This window comes from Lontra canadensis, unplaced genomic scaffold, assembly GCF_010015895.1.
Source record: "Lontra canadensis isolate GAN:19392208 unplaced genomic scaffold, GSC_riverotter_1.0 scaffold96, whole genome shotgun sequence".
NCBI classification, from domain to species: Eukaryota; Metazoa; Chordata; class Mammalia; order Carnivora; family Mustelidae; genus Lontra; species Lontra canadensis.
In genome coordinates, this window is record NW_022631090.1 from 1,752,907 (window position 1) to 1,779,107 (window position 26,201).

Sequence of the window (26,201 nt, forward strand, 5' to 3'; positions counted from 1 at the left end):
TTTCTGAGGTAGCCGTGAATAAGCCTGCAAACGTCCACGTCCAACAACAGCACCAGGTTGAAATGGGACAGCAGACCCCAGTCGGGCGGGCTCACCCATCGGGCCTGACGGTCGGGGTGACCAGTGTCCAGTAGTCCAGCCCTCAGGAGACTCCGATGTACGACTTGACGGAGAGGCAACAGGGCAGGGGTCCTTCCTTCTTCAGCTGTGAGGGGACCGTTGTGTGGGGGAGGGCGGGCAGGGGGCGGGGTGCGGCAGCTGCCCCTCTACAGGCTCTTCATACACACCTGGCAGCGGCTGGCACGGGTGTGGAGCTGCCCGGCCTTGAGCACTTCAGACGCCGCTTCCTCCCTAAACTGCTGCCTCTCTTCCACCGTCGCCAGCCAGAAACTGTACTTGTTGGCAAAGTAGTGGCAGGTGCCCCGGGCCCCGCTGCACTCGATGAAAGGAGTGGCTCGGAAATCCTCCAGGCAGGAGCCCGGGGACACCAGGGACTGGCCGCCACCCTCGGCGCCCGCCGCGGTATGCTGCAACACATGGGGTCAGCACTTCAGTTCTGGGCCCTTCCGCAGCTCTGGCTCAGCCCTAGCATCTAGCCTACGCCCCCCAAATCTCCCGGGACCACTTGAGCTTGTAGCTCCTCAGGGCCAGGAGCATTCCCTCCATGCTCCACAAGTGACCTCCTAACCCACTGTGCTTGGGCAGCGGGGACCTCTTGGCCAGTGTCCTCCCCCACCAAACTCCCAACATCCCACTGAGTTCCGAAGTGTGTTTGGCGGCTCTTTGCCAATCCCCGCGGGCAAGTAAGTCTGAGAAAAGCTGAATGAAGGCAGATCCAGTAGGTTTTAGAATGCAGGTCTTCTCCAAACCCTTGTCTACTCCAAGCCCTTGGTGGTGAACCCCAAGAAGAGCGCGTGGTACTCCCCCAAGTGGCTAAACCCTGAGCCCCTCCCCCAGCCCATCTATGAATAGTGTCGGCTGTGCAGTTAGCTTCCTTAGAACTTCTTATGTTTTCCATCTGTACCACACCCTTTAGGACAACACAGAGTATTGTTGCTTGCTGAGTACAAGTGGGCCTCATATGCGGCCTAGCGTCCTGGCCCCCGCTTCAGGGCCCCTTCAGCATCCAAAGTCAGTACCATTCATTAGCCCATAGTCGCCAGTCACTGTACCCACAGATAGCAGTCCCTGTCGCTGCACTCCCCACCCCCTCTCCGTTCATGTCAGCTGGGGGATTAGCTGGACCACAGTGGGTGAAGAATGGGCTTCATCCCCGCCACGGTCAGCAAATGGCCAGTGGGACAGATGCCCAAGTTGGACGCTAAGGGGTGGCTTGCTTTACACAGCTCCGGGAGGGTTAGTCTCTTTAGAAGGGATTTTCCTGATACATGAAGCGTCAAAGCTTTCCTCATTTTGATCCTCAGATGGAACATGTTCTGGAACAAAGGACACACTACCCTGCCTTACTAATTGGGCAGACGCTGTGTGTTTTACACTTGGCACAGGACTCAGGCTTGTTGTTGGGAATGTTGCTTTTTGCATTGGACAGTTGTGTCCCCAGAGTTCTTAGGCCACCTTTGAATCATTTTCTCCCTCTTTTCTCCTTCTTAGCGGGCATGTCTTATCGTCCCAAGATGCCATACTAGGCAGTCCAAATTCCCACCCTTACAGGTTTTCAGGAAAATATGGATATTCTAGAATGTTAGAATTCTGTGAAAAGTAAGAGTAAAGAGATTCTGAGTAAGGACTTAAGAGTGCTCCTGGGAGCAAAACACAGGTGATTTTGTACAACTTTTGTACTATTCCTTGTGGAAACTCAGGGGCCTTTTTGACTTATTTCCTGGTCTGGGTGGTGGATGGGACAGAAGGAGAGGTGAGGCGACTCTGTATCACGTGGGGATAAACTGCCCAATTCACACAGAGCAAAACAAGGAAGTACCTCATCCCAGGTGGGCACACTAACGTGAGGAGGCCTACGGCTTTGGTAATTCTTCAAAGACAATTTCTCGTCATCTCACCCCTGGCGATCTAGCAAGGAAGTTCTGGCGAGGCAGAGTACTTCAGCAGGGGCCACCCTGGTGTTCCCTGGGAGCGATTCTGGCCCGAAACCTGCCTTTTGCTTATTTAATGTCCGACCCCCGATCCCGGATATTCACACAGAATGGCGTGTGAGGGAGTTGATGCCTCCTTGGGCTTGCAGATGTTCTCAGCTCTTTCTTACCAAGACAGACAGCTCTCCCACCACAGCGGGCAAGCAGCAAAAACCTCAGTAAGGATGTAGAAACAGAGTACACCCTCATCTGAGCCTTTCAGGAGGACATGGCGGTAGCCGGAGGGGCCTGGGACCGTGGGCAAAAAAGGAGGAGCAGCCATGCCCAGCCTGGGCCATGAGAGTGTGTCCCGGCCTTGAGGGTGGGGGGCAGCCTCTCCCTCATTGTCCACCAGGATCGGCTGTCACCTCCCTCCCTCGCTTGTGGTGTACCTGAAGCAGGCATGGAGACATCAGGGCCTTTGCCTATGATTCCTAGATATTCTCACCCTGGACGGCTAGGTGCAAACTTCTCCCTTCTTCTCACTCTCAGAATCACCCATCACTCATGCAGAACTCGGCCAAGGTCAGGCCAAACCTCTTCCTTCATTTCAAATTCTGTGCTTCCTGCATCGTGTCGCTTGAGCCTGCGAACCTGCCTGAGGGACCCTCCCAGGGTCCCCCCCCCACCCTACCCCCGCCGCCGCCCTCTGCCTCTACACTGGGGAAAGGGGCAAGGCAGGGCCTCACCATGAGGAAGGAGTACCCGATCCAGAGGCTGCGCCAGCCCAGGGGGCACCGCGGGATGGTGACATCCTGGCTGTGCACAGCGATGGCCTGTGAGGGTGCCTCGCACACAGAGCAGCGGCTGATGTACTGGGGGATCTGGGCCTGGCCCACGGGCATCATGGGAATGGGGGCGGTGGTGGAGAGCCAGTAGGATTTGTCGTTACGCCCGGCGTAGTGGCACACTTCGTCCATGTTGCAGTAGATGAAGGGCATGGTGCTGAAGCGGGGCAGGCAGGAGCCAGCAAAGCCTGGAAGGAGAGCAGGTGGGCAGAGGCAGGTAAGGTGGGGCCGAGAGGCGGGGCTGGGACCGTGCCCAGTGCCACCAGGGCTGGACTGGCTCGGGTGACATCCAGCCACTTGTCCCAGAGCAGGGACGGCCCTCCTTCCAGGCTTGGAACATCATGCATCCGCTGGCATCTGTTGGTCAAATCCTATTCTCAACCCACCAGGGAAGTTCGAGAATGAAAGGAATCTTTCTAAGCCGTGGAATGACTCCCTAATTAATCTGCTGTGTCAAATCCGCATTGAATAGAGCGAGTCTGTGGTTCAGAGTCGGCACACCTGTAGACAATACAATTAATTCCCGGGTAATTGCTCTTGCCCCACAGCACTTATTATTATTATCATTACTCCTGCTTAACATGCCGAACATTGTCCTAAGCGTTTTCCATTGGGTGATTCATGTACTCCTTATAGCAGCCTCTGAGATAGGTACTAGCCTTAGCTTTGTTTCCATTTAAGGAGGAAGTGGCAGTTCAGAGAGGTGGAAGAACTCACCTAGGTTTCCCAGCCAGTAAGTGGGAGTGCCAGGGTTTAAACGCAGATATGCCTGACGCGACAGCTACTGTTGGAACCCTGCTACCCAATGGTGAGCCCGCCCCAGGCTGAGAGGACAGAAGAGGGGAGCTCTTGATCCCTGTGGTGGTGGTGGGGGTGGGGGGATGACCAAGGCTGGTGTCAGAGCCGGTACTTACCCAGGTCCTGGTTGTGGGCTTTCTCCTGTCCCTCCACGAACAGCAAGCTGTAACCTACCCACAGCTGGCTCATCCCGGCAGGGCACAGGGGCACCTGTTCCGACTGGCTGTGCTTCACCAAGGTGTACCCCACTCTCACGCTCTGCCCAGGCACTCCAGCCCTCCCGAAGGGACCCTTCTTCCCTGGAGCGCCTGAGAGGGAGACAGCAGGAAAGGAGGGGGGGGTGAGCCGCTCATAAAGGCAGCCACTGACCTCAGGCCGAGCACCGAGCTGGGTTCACTGGATCCTCAGGACAACCCGATTACCCCGATTTGTAGACAATGGAGCAGGCTCACAAGTCCCCCAGCCCGTGGAGCTGGAATGCCAGCTCAGGCGTATCCAGCCGCAGAGTCCCTATTTGAAAAAGTGTGCTTATCCAGCTCCCCTCCCACAGCCGCCAGGCCTCCCGTCCTCTATGAGGGCAGGACGGGGCCGAGGGGGCGACCCCTTGGAGCTTGCAGGCTCTCCCAGGACATAACCGGGCCCCTGCTGAATCAGAGGCAGCAAAAGCAGAATTGGGACTAATGGGGCAAAAATCCCACTAGTTCTCCTGCCCATGGAAGACGTGGCTAGTTAATCGTACCCCTTTTTCCACTGAGTCTCAGAGCTGTTCTCTGTGCAGGACAACTGATTTGCCATCCCTGTTACCAAATGGGAAGTAAGTAGCAGCCATTCTTCATCTCAGACTTTCTTTCTTATGCCTTGAACTACCCCCTTCCCATCTGTGTCAGAATCCCAGGGTAGAAGAGGGGAGGTGCAGGGCCAGGGGCCAGGCTAGAGGCCAGTCATAGCTCTCAGAGAAGAGAACCCAGAGGAGGATTTGGAAGGAGTCCTTTGCCTTCCAGAATGTGGGGCTCCCATCCTTCCTAGGCTCAGAGGTGGATGGGAGCGAATGAAATGCAGTCTGGTTTTCCAGGCTCCTTTCAGTGTCAGGCTTTACTGCCCCATTTCCTGTTTCTCAGATTTGAGATTCTGGCTCACTCTAAATCCCCCTACCCTCATGGAAACCCTCAGCCCCCTGGTGCTGACATCACCACACCTTCAAATCCTGGAGGGCCTTGTAGTCCAGGAAGACCAGGGTCACCGAGAGCGCCAGGCGGGCCGGGGAGTCCGTTGAGGCCATCTTTGCCAGGGATGCCAGGTAAACCTCTGGAGCCTGCAAGGAGAGAAGGCCAGCAGCTGGGACTCAGTGTGGGAAGTCCTCGAAAGCAGGCCCCAGGGAAAAAGGACTTGTGTGTTATGCCCAGAACTGACCAGGAGAGGGCGCACTGACCATCATGTTAGAGCACTCCTGGGCTGAGCGACCTCTGCTAGTTCTTAGCTTCCTGGCCTGGCTTCTCTGTCCTAGGACCACTGCTCCGCACTTAGCCCTTCTGAGCCCCCTCACACCTACTTCCCCCTTTCTCTCATCCTCCCAGCTATGCACAGAATGCACAGAAACTGTCAGAGTCCCATGTCAGAGATGAGAACACCTGCACCCGGAGAGACTGCTCACTTACCGGAGCTGGTGCATCAGCTGGGACTGGAAGCTGGGATTGGAAGCTGGGTTTCATGCCCACCAACCCGTACCAAGCCTCGGGCTTTGTCCATGGCTCTTGGCCTCCCACCACACTTCCTCCTTCCCTTGGCAGCATGTTAGAAAGCGAAGCGCTGCCCTGCCCGGAGTAGTTGCTATGTTCTGCCCACACATTTTCTAAAGCCAAGTACTTCTGCTGACCTTGCTGGCCCCCGCTTCCCAACAAGGAGTTCGGGGGCTTTGTGAAGGAATGGAGGAAATGCTCTGAGCCGGAGATCCCAGCCAGTTGCTTCAGCCTCTCAGCCAAGGCCGTCTTAACTCCCCTCCCCGAGACGTCCCCTGTCGCTGGTGCTCTCCTTACCTTGGAGGCCGACAGGGCCTTGAACCCCAGGGTCTCCCGTGAGGCCAGGGATGCCATCGATGCCTGGTAGACCCATGGGTCCAGGAGGAACCTGAACAGCTTCTGTAATTGGTGTTTGTCCAGGAGCACCTCGGGCTCCGGAAAAGCCTGGGGACAAGTGGGAGAGATGGAAATATCAGGTGGAGGCAGAGGAGGCAGCCGGCACAGGGCCCCAGAAGCTTGCTTTCCTACCTGGCCATTGCCCGCTTTCTGCCTTTGCTGTTTGCCCCCACGGTCCCCACTGGATCTGTCTAGAAAGACTGTCACACCCTTTACGTGAGGTCCTCTTTACCCACCTAACTCCCCAGTGAACTGGTAACTTCTAGAAGGCAGGGAGTGGGTTACATTCATCAGGTTTCCTCAGGGTCTGGGACATGGTTTCCTAGGGCCTGGGACACGGTAGGCGAGGCAGGACACATTTGTGGCCAATGAGATGGCCTGAGCTTTTGCGTCTGGGGCTGGCGTCGCTGGTTTGCTCCCTCACTGGTCAGAGCACAGGGCCAAGGAGGCCAAGGGGAGGAGTCCAACCTCAGAGATTCAGCTGGCACCACAGCCTAGGACGCTGAGCCTGGCCTGCCAGTTTATGAAGAGACACATGAGCTGATTCGCTTACTATTTCATTGACCAACTATTTTTCAAGTGCCTGTTATGGGGCACACCCTGGTAGACTGAGGCACAGAACGTTGTGGAGATTACAGTCCGGTGAGAAAGATGGGAGATGCATAACCTGACAAATACCATTCATCTCCCTGCAAGTTGTGAGAAGCACTACAAAGGAAATGAACAGCTCAGTGACAGTGACACAGACTGTGACGGTGAGCTGAGGGGGTCCTGGGGTGGAGAATCTGCTTGAGAAAGAGTAACAAGTGGCCTCTTAGAAGCAGGGACATTTAAGCTGAGACCATTAAAGATGAGAAGGAGCAGGGGTAGAGTGGAGGGCAAGAGGACTCAAGAAAGTAGACCTCACCTGTGCAAAGGCCCTGGGGTCAACTGGGTTGGCTAAATGAAAGAGGCTGGTGTGGCAAAGAAGGGGAACAGAAAAGAGGAAGGGCTGATGATGAGGATGAAGAGGGAGTCGTCCCATGGGACTTTGGGAACCACAGTTCATTGCTCTGCTATGGGAAGCCAGTGGAGGATTTATGTCTTACAAGATCTCTCTGACTGCTTCATGGAGAAATGATTGTTGGGGGAGCTGCCCAACAGGGGAGGAAGCCAAGAGGCCAGTTAGCAAGTCACTGCAGTGATTCCTTTGAGAACCGGCTGTGCCCTGGACCCAGGTGGCAGCCAGGGAGGGGCTGAGAGGTGAGCAGATGCACACATATTGAGGGGACGCAGCCCGCAGGGCTTGCTAACAGTTTGGGTGTGCATGAGGGGATGGTGGTAAAGGATGGATAGAGTCCTTCATTTCCAGAATTGAGCCCATGGCTAAGTGGCCATGAGTGCAAACCAAACCGAATGTGCCCGCAGAGGCAGAAAGAGTGCAGAGGGGAGATCAGCGGCCGGACCCATGGTGGTAGTGACCTTCAGTTCCAGAAGCGGCCGGAGGCAGCGATGCCCAAGCTGGGGAGATACCCTCCCAGGGGGAGTTTCATTCAGCTGCCTCAGACATCCAGGCTTTCTTGGTGTGGTGAGCAGTGCAGGTAGGCTCCTGTAGGTTCGTGACCCCCAGACCGGTCCCTCAAGCTCGGGAGCATCCAGGCACGTGCTCTCAACTCACCTCTGGGCCCTGCCTTCCCCTTCATTCCAGGAAGTCCTGGGTCTCCAGGTGGCCCAACTTTGCCTGGAGTCCCCATGAAGCCAGGCTCACCTCTCACGCCTGGCAAAGTCCAAGGGAAAGCAAGTTAGGGCCTGGCAATGGTGGTACAGGTGGGAGACAGCGGGGTCGAGACTGGGCAGCCATACCTTTCAGTCCTAGCTCTCCAGGGAGGCCGGAGAAACCTGGAATTCCTTGGTCTCCCGTGGGCCCTTGGGGGCCAGGAACTCCAGGGAAGCCAGGGTCTCCAGGGTCACCTTGATCAGAGGATGGCCCAGGGGGCCCTGGGGGCCCCAGGGAGCCGGGGCGGCCTAAGGATAAGATCAGAAGAGGAATGAGAGCAGATGAGCAGGAAGCGGCCACCACCAAAGGCCTTGGGGCTGCTAGGAAGCCAAAGCCCATTCCCAGGGCAGAGAATGTTCCCTTGCTGTGTGTGGGGTCCCAGTGCCTGGACCTTCCCAAACCCTCCAAGCAAATGCAGCCCGTTCCAGTCCCCTGTGTCCCTGCTGGGGGAGGGATGTGGGGGCCAAGCAGGCCCATGTATGTCCAGCAGTAGGAATGCGGCCGGACTATATCAGGACCTCTCCCAAATCTGGACAAAAGGTGAAGGCCAAACCTCTTCGGGGCTTCCTGTCTTTACCTCGCTCTCCATCTAGGCCTGGTCGCCCAGGGTCGCCAGGCTGTCCCACTATGACTGAGGGCAAGGAGAGGCCTGGGGCACCGGGCAGACCAGCAGGACCCTGGAGACCTGGGAAACCTGCAAAGAATAAATGAAAGGGGCCACTATGGGCTTGGTATGGTCAGGCTTTCCCAGAGAAAATGGAAGGGGTTAGGTGGGGGCCAGACCGGAGAAGGGCAGCAGACACAAAAGATCACGGTGATTCCCTGTTCTCCCCTGCCCCACACTCCCTCCTCCACAACACCCCCCGCCCCACGGCAGGTGCCTCGGTTCTTCCTCGGGATGGAGCTTTGGAAAGTTCTAGCTCTCAGTGTCACTGGAAATGGAAATATTTCAGGCAGATTTCCCTCAAATGGGGAAGAAAAGAAGGCATGATGAGTACAGCACCTGGAACTGAAGTTTCCTGAAGTGTTTTTAAACCTCCTGGCCCTGTGGCACATTTTCATTGAATTAGCCAGTTATGTCTGGGGCTGCACAGAGAAAGTATAAGGGGTGGGGTGGGGCATGGGCTCCAGCCAAAACAGCCGACTGCTGGGTCTGAGTGGAGGTCCCAAGAGGGCTGCAGCTACCAGTGTCTTCTAGGGCTAATTTCTGGGTCTTCTAGGTAAACTGGAAAATACTTTTACAGACAACTCATGATATCAGCTGGATGCTTGCTTAATTTCTCTATACCATATCCCTTTCCCCCCTTTAGATCAAAGAAAAAAGCCATTTATTAGAGTAGATACAAAAATACTCATCTGCTCTGATATTTTTTTACGTGTTTTCCATTTGTGCAACGATTTCTACTATAACGCTCAAAACCAGAAAATTTCAATGGATTACAGATTTATTGAATATGCACACAAAGACATACATGGAATCTTGGTCGGAAACTGCATCAAAGCCATATGTAAAATGTCAAAGTCCATCTTAAACTTGTAGCATAAAAGAAATGTATTTATTATTTTGGCATATTCTAGAATACATTCCAAGGAAGAGAAATAGATTCCCACTGGTTGATAAACTATTCTGGTGGTTGAGATGATTTTTGTTCGTAACAATAAAATCCAAAAATACTAATGTTGAATTTTTGTTTTTCTGATGAAGAAAGCCAAAAATACTAAGGTGGAACTTCTTGTATTTCATTAAAGAAATAGTAAATCCATAAAAATGCATAAAGAAAGATGGCAGATTAGTGAATTCCGGTGGTTTTTACAGCTCATTAGTGAACTGAATGCAGATGGAACATAAAGGACAAAAAAGTAAATTTCAAGAAAAGGCTCCAATTATTATAGGTCTGGAAACAAGACAAAAGAAAACAAGAAAAAACAGTTGTAAAGCCATGTGGTGCTACTTATAAGTATGGTCAGTTAGGTCTCGATGAACCTTTCAAGTATTTTTCTTTGTCACAAAGGTAAACATCTGAAAAGAAAGACATATTGTGTTTTTTCCTGAAAATATAGCTTTATATATATACATACACATATTTATATATATAAAATATGTATATAGTGAAATGAAGCAAAAAGCAATAAGCAAGACACCAGATGGTACTATGGGCAGCACACAGACTATAAAAAGCTCCCATAGTAGTTTTTGGAGGTGCTTTTTCTTTTTACCTGTTTCTTGAGTTTCAAATTCCACCAATATAGCATTAAAACTGAAATACAGGTTCTACTGATCTCAAGTAGTAAAAAAAAAAAAATTCACGTATTTCTTTAAGAATGAGGCACTTTAAAGGAGTACGTGAAAATGCCGGATGGCATGTTTTTCCAACTCATTTGAGTGTCCAAGATTTAAGCCTAGATACACAAATACAGCCTCTAAATATTTATTACAAATAAGAAAATGAATGGTGGGATTCAAAGTTATTTAGATAAAGGTATTTTAGGACAGGGACTGGTTTAGGAAGTTTGCTTTGGAGTAAATCTTCATTTTACACAGATTTCTACAATCATAACAGAGATAGGTTTCTATGGGGGGAAGATATTTGCTGTGTACTTTTAAAACCATGTTTTAATTAGATATTGAGAGGAGCAGAAGAATATTTATAAATCACAAGTAAAAAATCACCCAGATAAAAATGAGCATCTCTGTTCCAACCACCCAATTTAAGAAAAAGAAGAGGGCATTACCTTTGAATTTCCTTGCATGCCCTTCACAGATCCCTACTACCTTCCCTCCCTTCCAAGGGGCAACCACTCCTGAATTTTGTGTTCTGCATTCCCAATTTGAACACACGTATCTGTGTCCTTAAAAGATATATTGCTTGTTTTCATTTATTTATAAACTCTGATCAGTGGAATCATACCCAACGTCTTTCTCTGCAACTTGGGATTTTGTTTGTTTATTTGTTTTTTCTTTGTTTGTTTGTTTGTTTTAAATCAACATGGTGTTCCTGAAATGTAGGCATCTTCACATGTGCTTTTTACTACATTTATCATTGTGATTTTCTTATTACCACAGAGAGTGAAAGGAAATGGATAATTTAATGACTAGGCATCCATAGTCAAGATGGGAAACCATCTGCGTTTTGCTTCTATCCGGGCCCCCTCTTTCTACCTCCTGTGAAAAAAAGCCACGCTCTCTGCCTATAGGCTCAGACCCTGCGGGAGCCCCCACTCAGGAGAAGCTGCTGGCTTTCAGAAAAGAACATATTGGTCCAGACTGAAAGAAAGAGGAAACACAGAGAGAGCAGATGCACCAATATAAAATTCAGCAGAAAACGAATTAATGTAGGAATTAGTTCCTGGAAAACAGACACGCGTTATACAAACATGCACATAAATAAGAGGCAGGGGGCCCTCAAGCTCCAGGAGCAAACGGAGGTGCAGAATATTTTGCAAATAGGATTGCCCAGGGAATACATCATGATATAACAGATGTTTCTTAAGCACCTACTATGTGCCAGGTGCTGTGCTAAGTGCTTTCATACCTATTACCTCACTCCTCATTGGTTCCTCACCAAACCTGCATAGTCAATTCTCTTATTATGCCCATTTTATAGAAAAGGAAAATGAAACCAGAGTCCATTGAGGACTGAGGGGTGAGTCATTTCCTTGTTCAAGATCATATAGCCAGTGAGGGGTAGAGCTGGAATTTGAATCCAGCAGTCTGACTTCAGAGCCCATACTCCTAGGTAAGATGCTACACTAAATTTGTTTTCTGTCTTACATTGAGTGCCTTGTATCTGGGTCTTCAGAACATTCCCAAGGAGAAGGAGAGAATCAGAATTCATTTTCACCATTTGTGAGGTAGGGAAGGGAAGGCTCAGAAGGAGACTTCAGATGACACCATGAGTCAGGGGTTAAGATGAGGGCAAAAACTGCTTTCTAGTAAACCCCACAGATCCTGAGTGCCTATCCTATGGAGACATTTATCGTCTTAGTCTTGGGCTCCTTCTGGCAGCCATGCTGTCTTTTAAGGGCCCTGGCAGTAGAGCGCCATCCACCCTGGATGTTGAGGAACTTCTGGCAAATCTCTTGCTAAGTGGACAAGCCCTGTCCCTCAAGACCGTTAAAGTCAGGCCCTGGCCAAGGGTGCAAGAGAGACCCTGGGGTTAATAAGGGAGAGCAGGAGGGAATAAGGAGGCTAAAGGGAGCTCACTGGACTTCTCCCTGACATGCCTTCCGGAAAAGCCCTAAGCATGGCCCCCAGCTCAGCAGTCAGTTCCATTGAGTTCCATGATCCCCAGGGACGTGAAGATATGCACAACTCAACCCTGTGAGCCATGTGGCCCTGAGGAGCCCCAACCTTGGCTCCCTGGGCGGGCCTTACTCAGCTTCTACAAGGCCTGACTTGGGCTCACTTACCTCGGCCACCTTTTTGTCCTTTCATGCCTGGCTTCCCTGGGGCTCCGAGGCCAGTTCCTGGAGAACCTCTTTCCCCTTTGGGACCAGGCAGGCCACCTGGCCCAGGAACGCCGGTTATACTAGGTCCTAGGAGGAGATGCAGACAGAGGAGGGACAGAACTCAGTGCAGTTGAGGCCCTCATGCCTAGCTCACAGGCTTAGGGACTGTGTGACACACGCCAGAAAAAGAGTACTTAAGTAACCAGAAGGAGAAGTCATTCTGGGTAGAAGGATGAACTTCTTCCCCCTTCCTCCTTCCTCCACAAATCAAGGCACCTCAGACTGGGGCAGGAGGGGGCTGGCAAGGAGATCTATGAGCTGAAGGATATGGGATACCACACAGTTGAGAACTCATGGCCAGCCCCCGCCAGCCTTCTGGAAGAGCTGACGCTCTCCTTCTTGCCCTTGAGGGTCTTCCTCACCTGGATTTCCATGGGTTCCCTTGGTTCCTGGAAGCCCATTCAGTCCATGTAAACCAGGAAGTCCAGGGAAACCTGAGGAGACCGAGTATCAGAAATGGCTCCGGCAACTTCTGAATCATGAAGGGTCAGCCAAAGGTCCTGCCCCAGGGCCTTGCGAAGTCCTCGTTTTAAAGGTCCTGGTCTTTCTGGAGGCATTACTCAATGCTCTAAGGGAGAGCAGACCGTTCCCTAAACTCCACCCTAGCTCTTCCTGACTCTCCTTAGAGACCCATACAGCTTTAAGAGCAGGGTGGTAGATGATTCAGTCTCTTTGAGAACACAGTGTGGCAACGCCAAGACCTAGAGGAGCCAGCAGCCAGAGACTCGCTGCCCATCCCTGATGCCGGGAAGACTACGTGTGCCAGGACGACAGCCTTCCTCGCTAACTCTTCTCTCCACGTATTCCATGTTCTCCTCCTCCGATTATCCATCATGTGACCCAGCCAGTGACTCCCCTGGAAATGGCTTGCCTCCAGAGAGTGTCTCCTAATATAAAGGAGTTGCTGTCCTTTTTCTGAGGGAAGAACCCCTTTTCCCATGACCTCCTCTCAAATACACATACCTTTGGTTCCCATTTGGCCAGAGGGTCCCAGGGGCCCAGGTGCCCCTGGATGGCCTGGAGAACCTGGAAACCCTGGATTTCCTCTCATGCCTGCAGTCCCGGGGAGCCCTGAAAGAGAAAGCAAGGCAGGAGCTCAGACTGGACCATGGCTTCAAGCCAACCCTCAGTTTTTCAGAATACAGTCGTCGGGTGGCACGGTACCTGGGGAGCCAGGAAGGCCAACATCTCCAGAAATCCCAACATTCCCATCTTCACCTTTGCTTCCTGGGAAACCCACATCACCAATGATTCCATCTGTTCCTTTCACGCCTACAAAATCAAGAAAAATGCTGAGTGGTCAGGCCCTGTTTCAGGCACCATGTTTCTCCCAGGGAGAGAGGCAGCAGGAAAGGAAATCTACTTGAAATCTCAAGATAGTCAGGTCCAGTGAAAAGCCTCTGAAAAAGATGGTAATGGTAGCTGTCTTTGCATTTGCAAGGTGCTGCCCACTAAGGTAAGTCAACGTGTTCTGAGTGCCCCCATAAGGAGCAGCAATGGGTGGAAATGTCTGAGAACCAGTTTAAATAACTATAAACCAAGGAAGGGAAGCCATTATCCCAATGGTCTTACTAGACTTACCCCATGAGTCTCAAGGGAAAAGTAAACTGGTTTGCTTGGGGAAACTGTGGGCTGCCTTGAGTAGATATGTGTCAGGGTAGAAATTTCTCTGCACTGGATAGAAGTTACAGAACTTGGGGGTTGGCCTCCCTAATTCCTCCTGATCCTCAGTTTTGAGGAGTCTGTGAGACACATGAGATAAAAGGACAGAAGACTTACCTTTAAAACCAGACTCCCCAGGTTGTCCCTTGGGCCCTGGGCTACCGGAAATTCCAAATGTCTGACCTGGATCTCCTGGGGATATGAAGATATTGTCCAAGTGGTCAAGAGAAACTAGACCTCCTTTTGCAGCAAAGAGATCTTTTGATGGCAAAACCTTTTCGGATTCAATGTAGCCAGAGGTGATCTTTGACAAAAGTATGCATTGGGCAAAAGTGACCAATCGCCAAAGAAAGGCTGGGATGCTATCAGGCTATTGGCGAGAAATGCTGTTACGTGAAGCATATCTCCACTGGGAAAACATCGCTAGGTTCAGTATGGGCAGAGAAGATGGGAGGAAGGGTGCTAAAACATCACCAGAATGAAACAATGATGATGGCAAGTATGGGAAATTTTCCTGCCCTGTGGGCTGGGTTCAGCAGGGGAAAAGACTGTCTTGAGCTGAGGCCCTCCTCTGCTGCTGAGTTTGGAAGGCAAGTGGGTCAAACCACTGTTTGTCACACATGTTTGAGGAGCGAAGTCTGAGAAGGGGGCTTGGCCAAAGAGAAAAGGTAAATCAATTCACTTCCCTTTGAACACCGAGTTTCCTTCCCCAAGAACCCCAAGCCTGCTAGAAATCCACCTTACTCTGGAAACAACCATTAAAAGAGAAAATGCTCCTCAACTTTTTAAAAAAATATTGTTATGTTCAGTTAGCCAGCATATATTACATCATAAGTTTTTGATGTAGTGTTCCATGATTCATTAGTTGCGTATAACACCCAATGCTCATCACCACACGTACCCTCCTTAATACCCATCACTGGTTACCCCCAGCCCCCTTCCTTCTGTAAACTTCAGTTTGTTTCCTGGAGTTCAAGTCTCTCATGGTTTGTCTCCCTTCTCTGATTTCTTCCCATTTAGTTTTCCCTCCCTTGCTCCTGGTCCTCCGTGCTGTTCCTTATGTTCCACATATGAGTGAAATCATATAATTGTCTTTCTCTTTTTGGCTTATTTCACTTAGCATAGGTACAATGGAATATAACTCAGCCATCAGAAAGGATGAAGGCCCACCATCTGCATCAACATGGACAGGAATGGAGGGGATTATGCTCCTCACCTTTTGAACCTGGGAGACCAAATGTTCCTGGGAGTCCGGGAGCTCCACTAAGGCCCTGTGAACCCTTCAAAGTAATATGGAAATCATTATTTCTGTCCGGAGCTTGGGGCCTTCCACACTCTCGCCTCCCACCCACCCCTCATGCTCCCCAAACCACTGCCTAAGAAAGGTCTACTGTGTATGTTGTGGTGGGGGGGTGGGCATCCTGCGGAAGGGAAGGTGATGAGCCAAGGGTGGAAATGTGTAGTCAGGGTTTTTAGGGGAGGGACACTATCTGCAGACTAATCCCGGTCCCATCATTCATAACTTCCCAATGGCTATCAAAAGGAGAATCTTGGGAAATCAAGGTGTGGCTATTGTAGCAAGTCTCTTTGAAAATATAGGACATAACCATCCAGCCAGATGTTTGGTGGTGCCTCCTGCAGACAGTCGGCTATCGCTCCCCATGCCAAAGCTCTGGAGCCATGATTCATAAGGAAAAGGATTGCTTCATAGGGAAAGCGACAGCCCTCAGCTGCAGGTTGTGCAAGCTTCGGGTCCCTGCAAGGAACCACGTAGCTGGCTGGATGTGCGCAGGTCCTGGAGTCTGCATTTGGGTTAATGTTACCATTTTCATAGAAATGCTTCCTACTTTGACTCCATCCCTCCAAGGGGAGGAGGAGTTAGGACCATCCAGCTAAGAACGTTTTCCTTTGCAGTTGCTTCTGGGATGTGTGTGTGTGTGTGTGTGTGTGTGTTCTCTCCATCCCATGGCCTGCTGCTTTTAAAGGGATGGGATTTTGCCTGCAGGGAGCACAGGTGTTCTGGAATCCAGTTCATTTAGTCCCTTCAGTACTGCTGCTATGATGGCTACCACTTATTGAGAGCCCACCATTTGCTGGATACCAAGATAAGCACTTTACTCGGATCAGCTCATTTAATTTTCACTGCTATCCGAAGGAGGTTTGAGTATCGTTTCCATTTTGTGCAAATGAGAAAAGCAAGGTTCAGGCAAGGTAAGCAATATGCACAGAATCACAGAGCTCATGAGCAGGGGAGCAGAGATTCGAACCCAGCTCCCTCTTGTGGCTATGCCTACCCTATTCCCCCACCTTTGAAGAGCTCAGACAAGCTGATTTGATTACTTGCCACTTGTCAGCAATGACCTTTCTAAAATCACAATGTCCAGAGCCCTGTACCAAAGTCTTACAATGTGCCTAGCTCAAGGTTGGGGCGTGGGGGGGAGGGATGCCAGCAGTGGGGTGCAGACTTCTAGAAGAGTTTGTAAGGACTTATTCTCAAGGCCTGACAATCTCATTGAGGAAATCGAGCCCACATAGAACAAATTGGGATTCACATAAGCAGTGAGAAGTGCAGCATGCCGGCAGGGTGGGACCTCCGAGACTCCTGGGGTAGTGGGCACCCAGGTCCGGGACCCAAAGCACGGGTGGGCATTAGCCGGTTAGCTGCAAAGGAGAAGCCTCTGCTCTGTGGCGGAAAGAGCATGAACAAAGCCCAGAGGAAGGAACCATCAGGAAATGGGTGGAGGAAGGCCTGCCAGACTCAGGGAGAGGGCTTTGTCTGTGGTGAGGTAGGGGAAGAGGCCGGGAAGTGGGCTGGGGCCAGAAAGATGGGGCCCAGGGGCATGTTCCCTGCTACAGAGGCCCTTCCCCCGTGAAGAGACCAGGAGCTGGGCACACTTACACTTTCCCCTGGTATTCCTGGGAAACCTGTGATTCCAGGGGACCCCTTCAAGCCGGGTAAGCCCCGTTGTCCGGGGGAGCCAGGGATGCCAGCGCTCCCAATGAGTCCCTTGATGGTACTAGGGAAGCCAGGAGCTCCAGGCAAGCCTGGTGGTCCGGGGAGGCCAGCCTCTCCTTTGTCACCTAGGAAAGAAACAAAGGGCTTAGAAAAAAAGACTCTGGGCAGGAGCAAACCTGCTCCCCAAGTTGTAGGACCCCAGGATCACAGGCAAATAAAGTGCAGCCTTGGGGGCTTGGGGATGGCTAGCTCAGTGTGGGGGAGGGGATTGTGAAGGTGGGAGTGGGGGAGGTGCCTCCAGCTTTAGGGTGAACCAGTCAGGGCCACTCCTGCTCAACACTGCAATACTGCTGGTGCCCATGTCCCAGCATCTGCTAGGCTCCTCCAGGGGGTACAATAGCCAGTGATTCAAAACTTCATTTCCAGGGGCGCCTGGGTGGCTCAGTGGGTTAAAGCCTCTGCCTTGGGCTCGGGTCATGATCTCAGGGTCCTGGGATTGAGCCCCGCATGGCATCAGGCTCTCTGCTCAGCAGGGAGCCTGCTTCTCCCCCCTCTCTCTGCCTGCCTCTCTGCCTACTTGTGATCTCCGTCTGTCAAATAAATAAATAAAATCTTTGGGGAAAAAACAAACAAACTTTAGTTCCAGAGTGACAATGAACACTGGCAGCCTGGAAGTCCAGGTGCCCCACAAGCCCAGAGAAGGCAGCCTCCTTGGACCCCTTGCTGCCACCCACATTGCCACTCTGGGGGGGCTTTGTGGTGGGGGCCTTATCTCAGGAGGGAAGTTGAGGATGAGCATTTCTCCTGCCCGTTGCCTGCCCCCGGCACCTCTGGGCCCAGGAAATCCATCGGATCCAGCTGAGCCTCTCGAGCCTTTGTCTCCTTTGAACCAGAGGTTCAGCATGGGAGGTCTTGGGCTGGGTATTCCAACTGGCCCCGGGTCGCCTCGGTCTCCTGCAGGGGAGGAGGGTGGAGATCGTGAGACCCTTGTGAGAGGAAGCTTAGACACAGGGTCAGACACGAGCTGACCTTTCATCTCTGCTCCTCCCGCACTACCCACAGGCCTCCTTTCCAGGCCCTTCCCTGGCTGGCCCTGGCCCCCTGACTTCCCACCTATGTTCATGCCCTCTCCTTTGACGGGCCCAAAGTCGGCCAGCAACTCTGAAGCCTACTGCAAAGTCCCCACCACTGAGCAACAGGGAACGTGCAGTGAGGCCTCTAACACGTGGGGAAAACTCAGAAGTCATTAGGTCTTATGGTTTAAAAGCCATGGGATGGGGTTCAGAAACCCCCAGTCTTATTATCTAACACAGGGTGGGTACAAGCCACACCAGCCTCAAGGTCGACAAATAAAACATACCTTGGGAAGCATGGCTAGCGAGTTCAGAACTCAGTTCCCCAGCTCACCTTTTTTACCAGCACTACCAGCCCGTCCAGATGGTCCCACTCTTCCGGCAGAGCCAGAAATTCCCTTTAATCCACTTGCGCCAGGAATACCAGGGAGACCAGGCATCCCCGGAAAGCCAGCCAGCCCGGCAGACCCCTTCTCACCTGTTATGAAATGAGAACTTCTATTATTATCCCCATTGGACATACAAGGAAATGGAAGCTCAGAGAGGTTAAATAACTTACCCCAAATCACACAGCTTGGCAGCTGCAGAGAAGGGATTCCAACCCAGGTTTCTCTAACTCCAAAGTCCCAGCTGCTAATCCTTACATATACTACTACTTCCCTAAACAGGGACATGGCACTAAAGTGACAGGAGGGAAACAGGAGGTGGGTGCCTTTCTTACCATGTGCCAAGTTAGAGCTCCTGGGTGGCACAGGAAAAACAAAAAGGCCTAGGACTAAGAGGCAGGGAGATGAGCCCTAGCTGGGTGCTGTTGCTAATTGGCTGTGTGACCTTGGACCTGTCATTTGCCCCTATATAAAATGGAGACGTCTCCTATCCAACCTCGGGTGGGCTAGTAGAAACTGAGAGCCATCGGACACCATGGAAGGGGTAGGGCGAATGAGAACAGCCAGCATGGTGGTCACTGTTCTGGGCCTTCCTACCAGCGTCATCCGGCCCAGCACGCCACCCAGCCAGTAGCGAGGGTGACTCAGCTTAGGTGGGAGCCTTCCCTTAACACTGGCCCTGCCCGACCCTCTTACCACAGAAAATCCCACCCGCTTCACTTACCCTTCGGACCTGGCAGGCCTGGCAACCCAGTGTTCCCTGGCAAGCCTGAGCTCCCCAAGAAGCCAACCAGCCCTGGAGATCCTGGAAAGCCTTTCAGCCCTGGCAGGCCTCTCTTTCCAGAGGATGAAGGGGGACCTGACTCGCCTCTTACACCTTTCTTTCCAGGACGTCCTGAATTAGCATAAGAGAGAACACGGGACAGTGTCAAGGGAGGCTGTGTCCAGATCTGGGCTGGTGCCCATTCCCATGGCTTCTGGCTGGCTGGCCAGGTGGGTGTTGGAAATGGTCCCTTAACAATGGCCCCATGCAGGTGGCTAACTGGCAGGCTTTGAGGCTGGCTGAAGCCTTAGCGTTCACCACCCCGAGCAGCACACATGCCAACGGCTATCACTCTCAGCGTGGCATGGCGGCTGGCAGGGCACGCAAACCCCTTCCAATTAGAGCTTCTTCCCCCTTTTATGAATGGGGTTCACATCTTTGCCTGTGAATGGGGCTCTGGGAAGCCAGGGAGGCAACGGGACCCTGGCTTCCTGGTACATACTGTCTGAACCACGCCACAATGGCTGTTTCCTGAGCCAATCCGGCGAAGTAGAGGTTAAAGCCGAGCCATTGTTTCAGCCTTCCAGGGAGCCATGGAGACAGGGCTGCCCTTTTAATCCTTCTTGCAAGCAGTTAAATCAGCCAGTTCCTTGGCCTTAAGATTGAAAGACCCCCTAGTGCCAAGTCCTGTAGAAAATCCCCAAGGCCCATTTGGTCTCCTAGGTATTCTGGGATTTCTTTCACCGGGGTTTAAGTTGGTCAATGGGATTAACCTCCTGAGCTGCTGCCCAAGTGGAATGCTCAGGTACAAAGCGAGGAAATTAAAAAACCAAAGGATTAAATCAGTGACGACAGATGTGTTTGGGCCCCCAAGAACCTCAATGAATGGCTGACTTGGCTTTCCACGAATTGAAAAGCATCCAGTAGCCACAAGCCCCAGGATTCTAACGGGCGGGGGGGGGGGTGAGGGGGGGCTGGGAAGGGGATTCCACAACAAGGGAAGGAAATTCAATGGGGGCCAACGCCCCAGCATGAGTCCGGGGACCCCTGGCCTTGCCAGGTTCTAGTGTATAGTCTGTGAATGCCTTGAGCAGGGAAGCCAGTGGGGATGTTAGCCTGTGAGCTTGCCTACTGTTTTCTCACCTGGACAGCCCATGGGAAGACCCCAGAAACACAGAAGGATAAAAGGGATAAAAAGGGTTTTAGTGGCTCTGCAGAAACTCAACTACAGTCATGTGGCCAGGAATAAGGGGAGGGGGGGTGACGTAGTCACTGAGGTAGGGGTGAGGTGGGTAGTATGAGGAGCAGGTGCACCACGAACGCTAGTCTGGAGCCAGTGGGTGGGTGTCAGCCTCGAGGCCCAGGGACGGCCACTTTGGCTGTGGGTCCTCAGAGGCACAGTCGCCCGAGAGGCAAGTCACCATGCAGCCGCCCTCTGCCCAAGCTTCCCCACCCCAACCCTGATCCCAAGCAGGCTCCCCACGGTCCCAGCCAAGCCAGTGGAGATGGCTAGACCCACCTGCACAACTAGGACACTTCCTGAACTGGGAAAGGGGGAGAGAGACCATGGGGAAGGGGCAGGGAGGGACGTGTACTACCCTTTTGGAAGCTAAAGTACAGAAATCTCTTCTGCTTGGCACTGCCAGGGCCCCCTGAGACTGGGAACAGTGAGAGATTGGGAAGGTCGAGGATCCTTCTAGACCCTGCCCCTGGCACACTGCTGTGGTTGCCCCTCAGGGCGACAGGGCCCAGGGCCCCGGCTTAAGGCTGTCAAGCTGGGGCTCCTCCTCCAAAGGACCTACCTGAAGGGCCGGGAAAGCCTGGTGCACCTGGGAGCCCGGGTTTGCCCTTGACGCCAAACAGACCCTGAGGCCCTGGGGGCCCTGGCTGTCCCACGTGGCCCGGCATGCCGGGGCTGCCCCGCTCACCTTTGGGGCCTAGCAGGCCTGACTTCCCAAGCAAACCTAATGAAAGGAAGGGACAGATGATCAATAGCCTGGATGGACAGCAGGGACTGGTCACCAAAACAACTTGCAGCGCAAGACCTTGGCCCAGGGTACATCCCCGGTGTGGTGGCCTCCTCTGCTCCAGCCCTTGCTGCTCTTGCCCTAGTGACAAATCAGAGGCTGTAAAAGAAACCCGACTCACTGTTACAGTTACTTCGGGATTTACGAAGTAAGGAGAACAGACTCCAGCGATTTAAGAAAAAGTCCCCAGAAGTGAGAGACAGGACAAAATGGCTTTTCAGTGTCACCCCCTCATGGCTCCATCACCCCAGACTCAGCTGTCTATTCATGCAAGGATATACTAGTCACTGAAAGACTTTCTGTAGATTGTTATGTAAGTGAGTCAAAAAGAGTCACCCTTGGGTCCTGGAAGGCCAGCGTCTCCAGGAAATCCTCTGTCCCCTGGCAATCCCTGGAGGCCTTGCTCTCCCGGAGCACCGTCCTCAGCGCCAAAGATGTCACCGGGTGCTCCCTTGGAACCAGGTAAACCTGGACTGCCAAGTTTCCCGGGCAAGCCATCTTTTCCAGGGAGCCCAGGAAACCCAGGCAAGCCCTTCTCCCCACGAGGTCCAGGAAATCCTAAATGTAAAGAGGCAAAAAATAAAAAGGCCATGGAGGTTTAGAAGGGATAGGTCTGGGTAGAGATCCCTGAGACAGATTTTGGCTTTTCTATTACAAAAGCTAACATTTCAATAATGTATGTCACTTCTCTTGAAAGGCAGGAGCCCCTGGTCCTGGGAGGATGTGCCCAGAGGCGGGGATGTACCATGCAAGCTGCAGAAGGTTCTAGCTCAGTAAGGCCTTGGTCTGAGCCCAGTAACCCACTCTCAGGACTGTTTCACAGGCCAAAGAGCACAGGTTATATACCCAGGACTCCCTGTCAAAGGCCCAATTTCTTCTGTAGTCATCTCCCCCGGGGTGTCATGCCTCCCTCTTCCTGGGTGGTTGGAGGGGATTGAAGCTGGGTAAATAAACCATGGAGGGCATGGCCCATGACAAGCCCATGCTACAGAGCAGGGTGGTTCTCAAACTGAGTGTGGGTCAGAACTACCTGGGGAGGGGGTGCTTGGCCATACCCACATGGCTGGGCACCACCAACCTATGCCCCCACCAGCTTCTGATCTAGCTCTGCCGAGGGGCCAAGACTCTGCATTATTAACAGGTTCCCAGGTGATGCTGGGGCCGCAGATCTGGCAACAGAGTTTAAGACCCCCTGGTGCAATGGAGAACAAGCTTGCAATAGGGTGTGAGCAAAGGGATAGAAAGGAACCCCTTCCTTTTGACTCATCTCAATCTCTTTGTCTGACCTGGAAGGAATGGAGCCCGGAACTTGCCAGAGGCTTGGCAGTCAGCTAAGGGGGACTGGGGGAATCCTAGCTCTCTCACTAGTGGCTTCGCAACCTCAGGCAAAGGCACTTTCCATCTGAGCTCCAGCTGGTCCCGGCTGACGGCCCTGAGCACTCTGACTCACTGTCATACCCAAGCTTGAAGCCCTGTGCCACCTGAGTAGGAAATCAAAACCACCCCACGCACACCAGAGTGCAGACCTCACTGCCCGTGATCAGTGGATGGCTGGCTACCACGATTCAAGCCCATGGTCCCAGCAGAGGAGAAGCAGGTGAGGAAAAGCTTTATTCCTTACCTGGCAATTCAGGAAGGTGAACCAATCCTGGACTTCCAGGCTCTCCTTTATTCCCACGCAGTCCGGGCTGGCCTGGGGTCCCAGGGAGGCCACGGGCCCCTTTAGGGCCTGCGAACCCAAACATGAGTGGTGAGGAGAAAGGAAAGTCAGGGTGGCTGGCCACTCTTGGGATGTTCACTCAAGAATCCTGGTCCCTCGGGTGGGGGGATGGGCTCCTACCCTTACCTCCCCGCACAGACTTCTCCAGGAGCCATTCTATTTCCTCAACGTTCAAGGCCGCCCTCTCAGGAGGAATGTGGTTCCCCCCAAATGCTGCCAACCTGTCGCCCACTTCCTTGGGCTCATGGCCCTTACGAGTGTGCTCAGTGGCTTTCTCTGGCCTCATGCCATACCTGGGAATCCGGGAACTCCTGGTAAGCCTGATGGACCATAGGACCCAGGAATTATACACGGCAAGGTAATCCCTGTAAGTGGTGACATGGAAGCATCCAGTGAGCCCACCGAGTCATCCCCTTGGATGGCACAACCAAGTTCTTCCCACCCAGCAGCTGGGAGCCCATGCAGAAGAATCCTGACATCAGAAGCTCTTGGGAGTTACTCCTAGTGCAGTGGCTTGTAGATAATGGCACCTCTAGGGGCCAAGTGCAGGAAAGCCACTTGCTAAATCATCAATGCCAGTGGGCAGGCAGTCACCTATGCAGCAGACGTCACCTAACAATATTTCTGAGAGGTAACCTCTGTAGGAGCAGCAGCAAAGGGGAACTGCCTACTCGTCCCACCCTCATATGGAGCCTGTCCCTACAATGGGGGCTTGGGGTTCATCCTGAGGATCCATTATGGCCAGGTGACTAGACTGGAGGACTTGCAGCCAAGACCCCTCAAGTTTACATGTCTGCCCTTTTCTTGAAATGAAAACAACCCATTGTGTTCTTTTGCCCCACCTCATTTGAGATCTCCAGAAACCTACTAATGATGGCCCTGGTCTGAGGTAGCTGGATTTCTGTACTAGGCAAACACTGAAGGCCATGCTCTTGGCTGTGACAGACCAACAGTGAACCTTCCCTCAGCTCCTCCTTTGGAAATGTCAACTCTGTGACTCCGGAGAAGAAGTAGTCAATTTCAGCGTTTGAGACATTGAAATTGGCATGCCCAGCCCTTCCCCTAGCAAATTCCTCCTTGCTCGTTCATAATGCAAATAAAGAGTCTATATAAGATCACAGAGGGGACGTTTAATAAAATGCTGATGAACAAATTGCATGTTGATTCCCTCAAGTGCCATTTACAAACAATTGCTATGCTAATTAAAATTAGTCTTGCCTATTCATGAAAACAATCCCCCAAGGCCTGCTTGAAGCCACAGAGCCAACAGTTCCAGTAAACTGCTATAGCTTTCACCTGTACTTAAAGGAAATCACAAATTGCATTTCATACAGATATGTATACAAGCTATGATTCAGTTCGCATACTCAACTTCCTGCCATTCCTCCTCCACTTGTTCCAGTCTGAAAGCAAAATGGGGGAATTGAACAGTATAGTGTATTAGTTAAGATGTTGGGCTCTGAGACCAGAGAGACGTGAGCTTACATCCTAGTTCTGCTACTCACTCATCATGGGGGCAAGATACTTTAACCTCTTTGAGCTTCAGGCATCAAATGGGAGCTGTTTTCTCCTATGGTGTTGGTGAGGAAGACACAACATGACGCTAGCAGTGTTTTGCCTGGTGCCCACCTCCCCCCCGCCATTCCTCAGTGAATGGGCATTTTTAAAAATCATCTTATTTAAGGAGGAGTATTCAGAAGACACCTCCAAGGCCATCCCCTGGTTTCTGCGTTAGTCTGGTTAGCGACACTAGTCTGTAGCCTGGGGAACCACTATCTGCCTTCTAGACCTCAGGTTCTGAGAGTCTTCTACAACTGGGGAGAGGACCTTTGGGCCTGATCTTCCCCTGTAGGTGGTCACACCCAACTCCATCCTTCCAGGCTCCGGGATGGTGGGGCTGTTTCTGAGGGCCATCTCCATACTGTAGAACTAGACATGGTGGGCAAGCTCATCATGAGAAGATGCTTGGCTGGGTAAAGTCTGCCAATCCTGTGCTCAGCTTGGGCCTCTGTCCTTTGGACTAGGCTGAAAAGCAGCCTCCCTGGATGCTAGTGTGAGAGGGACCCTGCAGAAGGTTCTCATGTCCTCGCCATTTCAGTAGCCTCTTGACTCCAGCGCATCAAACAAACACACAGATCCATGGCTTTCAATCATACAAAATAAAGGGTAAAACCCAAATATCTCCATGCTGGCTGCAAACACGAACATCCATCCTCACTCCAGTCATCAGATAAGTTTCATAAATTCTTTTCCCTTGTGATAGCCAGATAAAAACAAACCTTTAGAGGATGAGGCCAAGGACCGGCATTTGGAAAAGACCTGCACACCCCAGCATGCTTGTGTATTGCAAGCGGAGGGTCGAAATGCTCAGGAGGGAAGAACTTCAAGTCACCCTGGCATCTGGCTCTTTCACTTTACACCTCTGTCTTCTACTTTCTATCCTGAATTCAGAGCCTCCTCCCCCGACAAAGCAGAAATTGTCTCTTGAGTTCTGTTTCGCAAGTGCAATGCTCGAGCTAATTAATCCGAATTGTCCCTGTTACTGCCCAGAGGCACCTTCAGAATAAAAAGCACCTCTGTTTCTTGAGATTCTAACATCTCCATTTACTCGGGGTCCCCTGAATAAAGAGCAGACATATATACATCCTTCTGGGTAACTCCCAAGGCAAGTTATGGCCCCAGTTAAGTTCACAAAATGAAGGGGCTCCAGGCAGACATCAGCCAAGCCACTGACATGCATGGTGAAGGAAATCAAGTCCCTCTCAGAGACCGCGTGCCTACTTACTACTTTGTGCCCCAGCCTTAGGATCACAACCCCCCCACCAACCAGAGGCTCTAGTGTGGTGCTCAGACCATCATGAGTGTCTGAGATAGAGGTGAACGAAAAGGAAAGGAGCTTTTGCCCACACTGGTGTTCGAGAACTTGAAGACTGAGCTAGTGCTCACCTCCCTCTGTGACTAAGTCTCCTTTACCAATGCTCTCCCTGCAGCAGCAGTCACCTAGACCAATTGAGTAAAGAAGAAAATTAAACCAGGGTGGGAGTTCCCTGAGGCCCTAGGTTAAGTCTGGGCTGCAGTCTGGGTATGCCCACATATCACATTCCCTGTCTGGATCGAAGGGAGAGAGCTGACATGCACACGGGGATCAAGGACACTGTAGCTGGGTCGGCAATAACCAGGGTGATTGATTGCTATGAGCATCTGGTTGAGAGCCTCTTTGGAAACAGCCAGTTGTCTGCTTGTCCAAGGTTTGTAATAAGTCACACCACTCGAGTGAAAGGCTTCTAATGATTACATTCCCTTTCCTGGCAATGCAGCCATCCTAGCCTGGGCCACGGCTGGTTGGAGAGAGTACATTAAGAACAGCATCTTCGGGGGCACCTGAGTGGCTCAGTTCGTTAAGTATCAGACTCTTGATTTTGGCTCAGGTCTGATCTCAGGGTCATGAGATGGAGCCCTACATCAGGCTCTGGGCAGGGCATGGGGCAGCCTGCTTCAGATTCTCTCCTTCTGCCCTTGCCCACCCACCCTGCCATCCGTA

General features: G+C 52.0%; 1 protein-coding gene across 1 annotated transcript in view; it reads right to left on the reverse strand.

The window, feature by feature from the left end:
* Positions 1-266: 266 nt before the first annotated feature.
* Positions 267-26,201, reverse strand: part of COL4A6 (collagen type IV alpha 6 chain) — a 267,989-nt gene continuing 242,054 nt past the window's right edge. The window contains exons 25-47 of the mRNA XM_032837168.1: positions 25,607-25,660; positions 22,954-23,025; positions 22,562-22,669; positions 21,277-21,498; positions 20,716-20,877; positions 18,875-19,045; positions 18,099-18,242; positions 17,520-17,645; positions 16,635-16,816; positions 14,952-15,015; positions 13,853-13,927; positions 13,238-13,345; positions 13,037-13,144; positions 12,436-12,507; positions 11,975-12,100; positions 8,142-8,258; positions 7,651-7,812; positions 7,466-7,564; positions 5,710-5,856; positions 4,872-4,988; positions 3,793-3,984; positions 2,780-3,066; positions 267-527 (exon numbers count right to left, since the gene is read on the reverse strand). Coding sequence (XP_032693059.1) covers positions 267-527; positions 2,780-3,066; positions 3,793-3,984; positions 4,872-4,988; positions 5,710-5,856; positions 7,466-7,564; positions 7,651-7,812; positions 8,142-8,258; positions 11,975-12,100; positions 12,436-12,507; positions 13,037-13,144; positions 13,238-13,345; positions 13,853-13,927; positions 14,952-15,015; positions 16,635-16,816; positions 17,520-17,645; positions 18,099-18,242; positions 18,875-19,045; positions 20,716-20,877; positions 21,277-21,498; positions 22,562-22,669; positions 22,954-23,025; positions 25,607-25,660 — 3,176 coding nt within the window. The remainder of the gene's footprint in view (positions 528-2,779; positions 3,067-3,792; positions 3,985-4,871; positions 4,989-5,709; positions 5,857-7,465; positions 7,565-7,650; positions 7,813-8,141; positions 8,259-11,974; positions 12,101-12,435; positions 12,508-13,036; positions 13,145-13,237; positions 13,346-13,852; positions 13,928-14,951; positions 15,016-16,634; positions 16,817-17,519; positions 17,646-18,098; positions 18,243-18,874; positions 19,046-20,715; positions 20,878-21,276; positions 21,499-22,561; positions 22,670-22,953; positions 23,026-25,606; positions 25,661-26,201) is intronic.